General features: G+C 44.1%; 1 protein-coding gene across 1 annotated transcript in view; it reads left to right on the plus strand.

The window, feature by feature from the left end:
• Nucleotides 1-12,326, plus strand: part of SLC25A10 (solute carrier family 25 member 10) — a 38,635-nt gene that overhangs the window by 12,029 nt on the left and 14,280 nt on the right. Inside the window, exon 3 of the mRNA XM_073588193.1 lies at nucleotides 6,070-6,184. Coding sequence (XP_073444294.1) covers nucleotides 6,070-6,184 — 115 coding nt within the window. The remainder of the gene's footprint in view (nucleotides 1-6,069; nucleotides 6,185-12,326) is intronic.

Here is a 12,326-nt window from a genome sequence, read left to right on the forward strand (position 1 = left end):
CCACCCTCTGACAGACTGCAGGGGGAGCCCAGTATCACACAAGATAGGATTAGATACACGGTTCAGCAGTCATCACACAGGAGAGGATTAGATACACAGCTGAGCAGACTGTATCACACAGGATAGGAATAGATACACTGCTCAGCAGTCAGTATCACACAAGAGAGGATTAGATACACAGCTCAGCACACAGTATCACATAGAATAGGATTAGATACATGGCTCAGCAGTCAGTATCACACAGGATAGGATTAGATGCACAGTTTTTATGTGCAATATAATCATTATTATTTGTTATAACTAACCACAGTTGGTTACTATGCCCAGGCAACGCCGGGCTCTTCAGCTAGTTAAATAAAAATGGAAAACTGTGTTTTGTTTTATTTCTAATGAAGGACTTTATTTTTGCTGTGTCTTTATTTACCATATAACTATAGGATTAGTAATGGATAGGTGTTTTATAGTCATCTCTCCATTACTAATCCGTGGGTTTGATGTCACCAGACAATACAAAGGTGATATCAACCCACAAATATGAACACCACTTGCCACCGCTACAGGGCAATCCTGAAGAGCCGGGCAAAGCGCCAGAATTGGTGCATCTTATACAGTAGATGCGACTTTTTTAGGCTGGGGGGGCCAATATCCTTGGCCCCTTACCAGCCTGAGAATACCAACCCCCAGCTGTCCGCTCTAGCTTGGCTGGTTGTCAAAAATGGAGGGGACCCCACACCATTTAAAATTTTTTATTTTTTATTTAAATACCGTGTATACTCGCGTATAAGCCTAGATTTTCAGCCCCCCTCTCGGCTTATATGCAAGTCATATAATGGGGGTCGGCAGGGGAGGGGGAGCGGGGGTATCGGAGATCATACTCACACCCTCCTGGCACGTCTCTGCAGCCCCCCTGCTTCTCCATAGGTCTCCTGCGCTTGTGTTCAGGGTTACATGGTCCCGCTAATTAAACTCATGAATATGCCCATATTAATGAGTTCAATGAGCGGTACCACGTGACCGCTGAACGCAGGAAGAAGACCGAGGGATAAGCAGGGGCTGCAGAGAAGACCGTGCGCCAGGAGGGGGTGATTTTGACGGGGGGCAGAGCAATATTCATTGTCCCCGTTCCATCACCGTGCACCGCTGTGTCTCTGGGTCCTTCTGACGATGACGTAGTCAGTGCGTGCCTTCTGCTGAACGTCACTGCAGAGACCCGGGAGACAGTGACGGGGGCCTGAGAAAGCGGTGACACCAGCACCTGGAGGTGAGGATGTCGTTTTTTCTTTTTTAATTACAGCAGCGGCAGCAGCAATATATGGGGGTTATTTATGGAGCATCATATGGGGCAGCATTAACCCTTGTACAGCAGCATATGGGGGGTATTTATGGAGCATCTTATTGGGGCAGCATTAACCCTTGTTTAGCAGCATATGGAGGGTATTTATGGAGCATCTTATGGGGCAGCATTAACCCTTGTGCATCAGCATATGGCGGGTTTTTATCTGAGCATCTTCTTGGACTGCCACCATTAAACTTTGTGTAGCATTTTATGGGGGGGTATTTATCTATGGATCATCTTTTTGTGGACCACCATAAACCCTTGTGCAGCATTTTATGGGGGGGTATTTATCTATGGATCATCTTTTTGTGGACCACCATAAACCCTTGTGCAGCATTTTATGGGGGGTATTTATCTATGGAGCATCTTTTTGTGGACCACCATTAACCCTTGTGCAGCATTTTATGGGGGGGGGGTATTTATCTAAGGAGCATCTTCTTGGACCACCATTAACCCTTGTGCAGCACCACCCTCGGCTTATACATGAGTCAATAAGTTTTCCCAGTTTTTTGTGGCAAAATTAGGGGGTCGGCTTATGCACGAGTATATACCATAGTTAAAAATACAGCGTGGGGAGCCCTCAATTCTTGATAACCAGCTGTGTTGAATCTTACACCTGAGGGTTGCAGCCCCCAGCTGTGAGTTTTGCCTGGCTGGTTATCAAAAACACAAGGGGAACCCAAGCCGTTTTTTAAATTATTTATAGCCTAGGAGCTGGCTGATGAATACTCCCATCAGCCGCTCCTGCTCTCACTGTTATTAGCGGCAGCAGGAGTCTGCTGATGATGAGAGCAGTAGTTCCATCAGCTGACACCAGGGACCGGAGGTAAACTCCACGGCTCTCTGACCGGCAGTGATGATTTTACCGCTGATCAAAAGCAGTGTTCGCCACACTGCCATTCACATGAAGCGCGACAAACACTCGGCGTTCGGGCAGCTGAATCTGAACAGTAGCAGGGACTCCCTGGTGAAGTCCGTGTTCGGTGTCCGTGCCCGAAAAGTACGTGTTCGGTACGGACGCAGAACTTTACTATTCGGATTTGCCCATCTCTATAAATAACTCTATTACATTTATTACTTTGGTTGCCCACTTTGAACCCTCTGCTGCTAGTTCTTTATTGTACATTGGTGCCGCAAGCTGTACACAATATTCTATTAGCGGTGTGACTAATGCTTTGAGGTAGAAGGACGTTCTTGTCATGTGCCTCTTTTGATGCCTTCCATTATCTTATTTGCTTTGGCAGGCGCTGCCTGGCACTGGTTACATCAGCTCAGTTTACTGTCAATTAGTAAAACCTAAGTGCTTTTTGATACCAACTTTTCGCATTGATTTCCCATTTAGTATGTAACGGTAATGTAAAATTTCCCTCCCAAGGGCATAACCTTTTATGTTTATCAGTGTCAAAGCTCATTTGCCACTTCTACACCCATCAGCAGTATAATTTTTCTTTCTGTGTTAATTATTTTACACATTACCTTACCCAATCTCTCCTGGGGGTTTTACTCCATTTCCCTAATTATGATTATAATGACTACTGATCCCCCAAAGACTGTATAATGTCTGATCCCTCAGGAATGCTGCTCCATAAACGTTTATAATATAAAGTGCACAGCATAAATGAGTAAACCCACTTTTGAAAAGTAAGATTTTAATCAATATCTTGCTGGACACAAGGACAATTTCCAATATTTTGACAAGACTGAGTTTCATAGAACCCATAACATGAAAGTAAGGTTAATAATGTAACTGTCATTACAAAATCTTCAGTTTTACTCAAATTATTTGATGCAAAAATGAGTACACCCCATATCAAAAACTACTTCATCTATTATTTTGTATTACCTCCATGATTTTTAAGGCAGTTGTTTCCATTCTTCAAGAAATACCTATTTGAGAGCCTTGATGCTGGATGGTTGAGTTGATGTTTCGCTGTTGGTACCATGGATTTTTCTTTGTACTCATCAGTTGCAAAAATCTTTTATATTGAAATCGTTACTCCAGAGTAGTCTTAATATTCTTCAGAATGGACCATAGTAAATTGTAGGTGGACTATTTTGTGCATGAGATCTAAGAAAGGCTTCCTTCGTGGATGACACCCATGCATGCCATTACTCTGCAGTATATGCCGTATTGTGTCAATGGAAACTTGCTCCGGTTTGGTTTTCTGCTACACATAACTGCAGTGAACTTGCATGTATATTTTCTTCAACTCTTCTCATCAGAAGACGTTTCTGTTTTGGTGTTAACTTCTGTGGTCAGCCTGGATGTCTCTGAGATGGTTGCAGTGATATCTTTGTTAAATTTTTGAATCACTTTTGCTACTTATTCTGACTGATAAGTGAAGCTTTGCTGATCTTTGTAGCCTTCACCTTTCTGGTGTAAGTAATTTTCTTCCTCAGGTCTTGTGACATTTCTCTTCCATGTGGTGCCATGAAATGGGAATGGGATTTTCTTTGTTAAAGGGAACCTGTCACCAAGTTTGCGTTACAGCCACCACTTTTCAGGCCTGATATACAGCATTCTATAATTCTGTATATCTGCCCCAACCCGACCTGTAATGGTGTGTGCAGACGCTGCGGAATCCGCTGCGGATTAATCCGCACGGATTTTGCAAAAACCGCAGATAAACCGCAGGTCAAAAGACCTGCGGTTTTGACTGCGGTTTGGTCCTGCGGATTCACCATCTCCACAATGGTGGAGATAGGAACCCGCTGCGGATTCCGCAGAAAGAATTGACATGTCAATTCTTTCTGCGGTTTCAAAACCGCAGCAAATCCGCGCGGATTTTTCCGCAACGTCTACACAGCGGTATTTTTTTTTTACCATTCATTTGAATGGTACTGTACACTGCAGCTAAAACTACTGCGGGTCCGCAGCGGCCAAAACCGCAGCGTGTGCACATATCCTCAGAGAAGAAAAATAAATTTTATTATACTCACCTGTGGGGTGGTTTGGTCCAAGGGGTGTTGAGTTCTTGGTCCGGCGCCTCCCATTTCTTTAGAAGCCGTCCTCCTTGCTTTGTGTGGATGATGCTTCCCTGCGTCATTCACACATCCTCTGTATCGCGCTCCTGCGCAGACGTACTTCCCTGCCCTGTTGAGGGCAGAGCCAAGTACTGCAGTGCGTGTGCGCCAGGGCTCTTTGACATTTCCAGGGTCCTGCGTACTGCAGGGACACGTCATACACACAAAGCAAGAAGGAGGACAGCATCGCAAGAAGATGGGAGGCTCCAGACGAAGAACATCGACACCCCTCGTACCGGACCGCCCCATAGGTGAGTATAATAAGTTATTTTTCTTTGCTAACAGGTTGGTTTGAAGGCTTTGTAAGGCAGCGGTTACTGCATGTGTTGGGGGACACTCGCTTGGCAACGGGATTAAGGCACACAGGCACGTTTTTTCCACTTAAACAGTCTATTTTGGTTTATTCAGGCCTCATAGACCGCTGTAGGCCATGTTACACATCACAGACCTCACATAGTCGATATCTCTTCATAATATACGGCTTTAACTCCCAGTCCCTAAACACGCCAGACTTCTTTGTCTAGTTACCGTGGGCGACCGCACGCCGAACAGTTCATTAATGTCCAGGGAACACAACAGGCACCAACAGACGACATTTAGTAGATACTTGTCTGCCCATAACCCCCTTGTCTGGCGTTACCTTACAGGAGCTCCTATCCACACGCTGACTCCTCGTCAGTCCTCTCTCCCGGGGAAACGGCCTTACTGGGATCATCGTCTCGGCAGATGCCTTGGGACAAGGGCACTCCCGACAGTCCAGACCATCAGAAGGTCCCTAGCTTCCCCAATGCAGTGCCATCACAGACTCTACACACACATGGTCTCACCCTGTATTCTTCAGGAATGCAGTCCCCTCATGGGACCTTCCCACACAGCGACCATCCAGCTCCATGGCCTCTCCATGTGCTACTCAGGAATCTGGTCCTACTCCCAGGACCTTCCAACACACAGGCCATCCAGGACCTTACACACAGACCATGTGACCCAAACCATGGTCACATTATGTAGCTGTAACCACCCCCATAGGTGGGAGGTGTGTGGATAGCCAGTCCCGCCTAGCTCTCCGACTAACCCTGTAAGCCCCTCTTATAACTAAACAAACACTTGTGGAACTACAAGTCCCAGAACAACAACATTTCGGGCTTACAGCGCAGAGGACAACCTTTGTCTCTGCGACACATACTGGCCATTCACAATGATGCCTGTCACTGTCTCACAGCTTATATACAGCATTATAGAATGCTGTATATCAGCCCTGAAAGTCGATGGCCGTAACTCATTGCCAGATTCACCTTCAGTAACACTTTTTTTTTTTTTTTTTTTTTTTTATAGTCTACTGTCAGCTGAATGCCTGTTCAATGAATAATTATCCTTACCTGTGGCTGAATTCTAGGTTAATGAAAATTTTGTAGTCTAAGCTTAATATTTGCTCCTCACACTTTCATTAGGGTGTACTCATTTTTGCAACATGGTCTTGAATTAATTTGTTAGGAAAATCTTGTTTGCAATCAATGACCCACATTTGAGGGAGTATTTTGCCGTATGGTATCCCATAGAAAATGATTCTGAAAGAAAACTGTTGGGATGTACTCGTTTATGCTTTATTATATACTGTACATATCTTATTAGTGTATACTGCTACAATATACATGTTCAGGACAACTGGATACATCCTACTAATTTTCACGTACACCTCTCTTCCTCTACAGATCACTTACTCCCTTACCCGTTTTGCCATCTATGAGACAGTGAGAGATCGCCTGGCACAGGATAACAAAGGCCCACTTCCATTTTACCAGAAGGTGCTACTGGGGGCATTTGGGGGTAAGTCCATTTACTGTTATATATGGCATAAATCTGTGATATTGTTCTTAATCAAAGCTTGGGTTGTGTTGATGGCTTTATTGCCGTAAAATTAAAAGAAGCAAAAGACCTGAAAGTTGTAGAGTTGCCCTTAAATTTAAAAGAGAAGTGCTCTATACGATGTTTATTGGAATAAATATTACTGTTTCATTGCCGGCAGGGGTTAATGTGGACATCTTTTTATTTTTTTTTTGTATTGGAGTCCTAGGATTTTAATTATCATTAGAAGAAATTTTAGAATCTATACACATAGACGGGATTATAATTCTAAATGCTGATACTAATCCATTACCATGGTGACCATATAATAATCCAGATTCTGTAGTAAATTACCTTATAATTATCCAGGAAGCGGAGTGCAGCAGGAAATCCTTTATTGCTGACTATAATAAGATCTTGGCACTCCTCAACATTGATATTGCAACACCAAGAAGGAAATGTTGTGCAATTGTGGAAATCTCAGGATGTAAAGAAATGTTAATGATATGCAATTTTGAAAAAATGGAAACCTTTTCAATACCTCCTGGTTTATTTAGTAATCAAGTATGAGCTTCACGTGCAGAAATCCCCGCACTTACACACCATGGCTGCTATTAGTGAGGTTATTAATGGTTGTCTGAAGAATGTTATGCACTGAATGCACTTGGACAAATCATCAAGATCCACTGCTGGTAGCTTCCTCTGCAATTGCCGACCAATAACGTCCAAGGATTAGAGACAAGTCCGGAGACGCTGCAGATCATGATAGCATATTTATGCCACGCTTGCTACTCCAGCCCCTTTCGCCTGCTGTCACCCCTCACCTAACTAAAATATTTATCCTCTCTCTCTCTTCTGGTATCTTTCCCTCCTCATTTAAGCATGCCATCATACATCCACTACTTAAAAAACCATCCCTCGACCAAAACTGTGCCGCTAACTATAGACCTGTCTCTAATCTTCCCTTCATCTCTAAACTCCTGGAACGCCTGGTCCACTCCCGTCTTATCCGCTATCTCGTTGATAACTCTCTTCTCGACCCTCTCCAATCCGGTTTCCGCTCTTTACACTCAACTGAAACTGCCCTCACTAAAGTCTCTAATGATTTTCTAACAGCTAAATCAAATGGTCATTACTCCATGCTAATTCTCTTGGATCTCTCTGCAGCATTCGACACTGTGGATCATCAGCTCCTCCTCACTATGCTCCGTTCCATTGGCCTCAAGGACACCGTTCTCTCTTGGTTCTCCTCCTATCTCTCTGACTGCTCCTTTACTGTATCTTTTGCTGGTTCCTCCTCCTCTCATCTTCCCCTTACTGTTGGGGTTCCTCAAGGATCAGTCCTAGGCCCCCTCCTCTTCTCTTTGTACACTGCCCCTATTGGTCAAACAATCAGTAGATTTGGTTTCCAGTACCATCTCTATTCTGATGACACCCAATTATACGCTTCTTCTCCTGACATCACGCCAGCCTTTCTAGAAAACACCAGCGATTGTCTAAACGCTGTGTCTAACATCATGTCCTCACTATATCTGAAACTGAACCTGTCAAAGACTGAACTCCTTGTGTTTCCTTCCTCTACTAATGTACCTATACCCGACATTGCCATTTCCGTGTGTGGTTCCACTATTAGTCCCCAGCAACATGCCCGCTGTCTTGGGGTCATGCTTGACTCCGAGCTTTCCTTTGTCCCCCACATACAATCACTGGCTCGCTCTTGTTGTCTGCGCCTCAAAAACATTTCTAGAATTCGACCTTTTCTTACTTTTGACTCCGCAAAAACTCTTACTGTTTCTCTTATTCATTATCGATTATTGTAACTCTCTTCTAATCGGTCTCCCTGTTACCAGACTCTCCCCCCTCCAATCTGTCTTGAATGCTGCTGCCAGGATCATATTCCTCGCCAATCGTTACACCGATGCCTCTACCTTGTGCCAGTCATTACACTGGCTACCCATCCACTCCAGAATCCAGTACAAACTTATTACCCTCACCCACAAAGCCCTCCATGGCTCAGCACCACCCTACATCTCCTCCCTTGTTTCAGTATACCATCCTACCTGCGCCCTCCGTTCTGCTGATAACCTGAGGTTAGCATCCTCAATAATCAGAACCTCCCACTCCCGTCTCCAAGACTATACACGTGCTGCGCCAATTCTTTGGAATGCACTTCCCAGGTCAATACGATTAGTCCCCAATCCCCACAATTTTAAGCGTGCCCTGAAAACTCATTTATTCAGACTGGCCTATCACCTCAACACATTAATCTAATCTATCCCTGTGTGGCACAGCCAAAAGTTTTACCATAACCAGGTTCCCCGCATCATGTTCCCACATGCTTTATGCATCCATTAGCCCTCTGCGTCTGTACTGTTACACACTTAACATTGACTGGTCCATACAATCAGGGCAATTGTTACCACCCACCTTTCGTGTCTACCTTTTTCCTCATAGACTGTAAGCTTGCGAGCAGGTCCCTCATTCCTCTTGGTATCTGTTATGATCTATGTGATTATTGTTATGCTGTAATGTCTATCGTCTGTACAAATCCCCTCTGAAATGTAAAGTGCTGCGGAATATGTCAGCGCTATAGAAATAAAATTTATTATTATTACTGGCAGAAGCATGAGCAACATGCCGCATACAGCATTGTCATGCTGAAAAACATCTTCTGGGACACCATGGCCGTGTCTCCGGACTTGTCACTCTTCACGTACATTTGAAACATCGTTGGTCGGCAGTTGCAAAGGGAGCTGCATGCAGTGGATCTTGACGATTTCTGTGCCCAAGTGCATTCAACATGGCAGGACCTTCCTCAAACAACCATTAATAACCTTATTGATAGTAGATAAGGCTGGAAGTGTGGGAGTTTCTGCACATAGTGCTCATACTCCATATTGAACAAATCAAGATATTTTGAAAATGTTTCTGTTTTTTTCATAATTTCCATATCCTTATGTCTATGCATCCTGTGATTTCCATACCTCCATGACTTTGCCATCTTGGTCTTGCAGTATCCATGTTGAGGCATGTATATAGCCATGTTTTGTTAATAGGCATGGCCAATAATAAATAATAGTCTATAAAATAACTTGGAATGGATTCTGTTCCACCATCAGCAGCCTGTGAGTCCAGGTTGTTGTAAGTCCGGGGTGTGGGGGGGGGCTCCTATATATTCTCCTGCTTTTTTTTTTTTTTTTTTTTTAAATCCTGTTACTCTTCATTCCACTAATTATAGCGTCCCCTTCTCATTTTATCATCCACAACCCTCTCCTTTTCCAGCACCAATAACTGAGATATGTGCCCCCTCAGCAGCTGGGCCCTTTGAAGCTGTTACCCCAGCTCCTCTGATAATCACATAATTGGCAGATCCAGTCAGGGCTTATATTTTTTGGGAGTACATAATTTTTAGATGTAGGAACCGGGTCCCATAATCTGCAGTAGTGAGCCAGTATTCTGTAGTATGGTTATCGTGGTGTAAGACTTTCCTCATTCTAATGCATCTATTTCTGTTATTATAAGACTCTGCAACTTACACTTTCTACAAAGTGGATGGGATTTCTATCAATCTCATGCCCACTGTGAGTTCTTTCTTCGTCTACACTGTGTAATATGACCCTCGATGCGCGTTTCAAATCTACATCCTATCAATTTCTCTTGTTTGCACTCTGAGTTTTAGGTTCAGATTAGATTTGGAAAATCTGCAGGTACAAAGGCATATGCATTTTAGCGGGCTTCCACTGTGGCAACGCACTAAAAACAGTTCTGTGTGTATTATGTGTGTCAATAAAGTTTTGTCAAAGCAAATATCAGGAAGTATCAAAAGCAAAGCAGCTTTATTTAAAATATGACATAGCAAAAAGAGATTAAAAACTAGTGATGGGCAGTCCGGCTCTTTTTGGTGATCCAGCTCTCACGGCTCCGCTCACCAAAAAGAGCCGACTCTCTTTTGGATCCTACATGGATCCCTATTGCAAACATGTTCAGGCATCCGAAACTCCACCCACCTACCGCATAAACCCCGCCCACTTTCTGGGAACCAATTAAATTGCGGAGTGGGCAGAGTTTTGTTCAGGTGTGCGGAGTTACGTCTGCTGAACACCGGGATTTTACGCCCAGTGAGAACCATTCAGGGATTTTAGTGGCTCTCACTGGTGTGCCGGCTCCCATCATTCACAGCAAGGAGCCGGCTCTTTTGTGTCGGATCGTTCGCGAACGACACATCACTATAAAAAAACCACAGTGTCAAAAACGTGATAAAAGCCCATTTAAAAACCGCAAGTGAACTAATTTACCTAATGGGTGCAGAAACATCAAAAACTCACCAAATACCCATGGTAGGGACGCAGCCTTGAACGAGCGTCTTTCATCAAGTCATTCACACATCTGGTTTTATCATCAAAGCTCTGTCCATTTGTAAGATTGGACCGGTTTTTGTTATGGATCCGTATGTCTGTTCTTCTACAGTCGGAGCTTGTCCTATTCTTGACCATTTTGTGGCTAAATCTTGGTCATTCAAGTTTATGGGGGTCATTCAAACAGGATGGAAAACAGAAGCCGTCCCTTTTGTCTATTATTTTTATACCTTTAGCTTTAAAAATGGATGCAAAACAGATGACACTTGGGGAAAAAAAACAACGGTCTTTTTGTTAATGTTGAAGGTAAATTCCCAAATAGCTGTATGATTGTAGCCTAAAGGTGGAGGTGTTCGTAGCGAGGATAGTTTGTTCCTACCTAGAATCCCCCATTGAGTTTTACGTGCAGGAGGGCGGTGTACTGATGACAAATTATGATCTTTCTTAGCATGTAAGATGCCATTAATGACAAAAAAAGATCACTGGCGATGATTGTTTACAATAGGCCTAAGTGATCTCCTCCATGGAAAAGGCCCTACAGACCAGCGTTGCTTATCGTTCTCGTCAATGGTTGAGCATCTCGGGGTGGTTGTCGATGGATTAGCTTTCTGTTTCTTAAGGAATGTTTCCCACATCTGCAAGCGCTGACTTGCAGGAATATCACTCGCCTCATGAGCAGAAGACTCTGCGTATACGGCTTATAATTATGTGGGTGTGTTGGGTGCATTTGTGATTCTAATATTAGCAAATACCTACATGTAGTATAGTTTTTTCTGAGTCGCCATGGCTCTTCCCTCATGTAGCCGACAGTCTCTAAGACCGTTATTTGTCCATGGACTGCCATAGCAAACACCAGGACGACACAAACCAGTTCTCAGGGTGCCAATGGGGTTAAAGAGGTAGCCCCCACATTATGTTAACAATCTAGATGCTGTAGTCATTATTAAGGGGTTAAACGGCCACGATCTTTGCCAACACTGATCGTGGCTGATGCAGCAAGTTTTCAGCTATTGTGTCCAGCCGACAGCTGCTGGATTGTCACCTGTCAGGGGACGCTAGTCTCTTATATTGCAGGTTAGTTTTAGGTCATATTAGTGGTCACTATGGGTTTAAAGGGGCTTGCCATTTATTTAGTGCATTTGTCTACTCTAGTATCAATTAGAAGGGACCATCGCCTTCTTACATTCTGCAGCTCTTTATTGTGAGTCACCATAATTTTCTATTGGGAGACGTGTCCTGATGAATGGCGGATGTCAGTGTGTGGATTATGAGGTGAATAACTAGAATAACGAGCCACCCTTCCCACACACTGTTCCCGACCTTCAGCACAGCCATCCTTGTCATTGTGCTCTGTCACACTTCTATCTTTCATTGTTCTCCAATTGTTTCCGTGATTAGAAGGAAGAACGGCATTACCTGGAGACTATTGGTGGCAGTGTAACATAGATACTGGCACCCCGTTGTAGCCCCCTCCTGACCTGTGATGCCACATATGCATCATGAAAGTCTGTGCCAATCCTGCGGGTCGGGTGACCGGGGTCACTGGAATGTCACCCAACCTGCAGGTACAGGGCGATCTGTACTCTTCCCCCCCCCCCCCCCCCGGCTACGGTGTAATATTTCATCAATGAAACTTGGTGAAATATTACAATCCATCCATGGCCGCTGCTGCAATGTCATCGGCCATTGGCTGGAGCTAGGTGACCTCTGTGTCACCGCACCCAGATCTGATTGGAGCTAGCGTCCATGTGATGCTATCCCTCCAATCA

The sequence above is a fragment of the Dendrobates tinctorius genome, unplaced genomic scaffold (assembly GCF_039654945.1).
Source record: "Dendrobates tinctorius isolate UK_male_01 unplaced genomic scaffold, ASM3965494v1 ptg000103l, whole genome shotgun sequence".
NCBI lineage: Eukaryota > Metazoa > Chordata > Amphibia > Anura > Dendrobatidae > Dendrobates > Dendrobates tinctorius.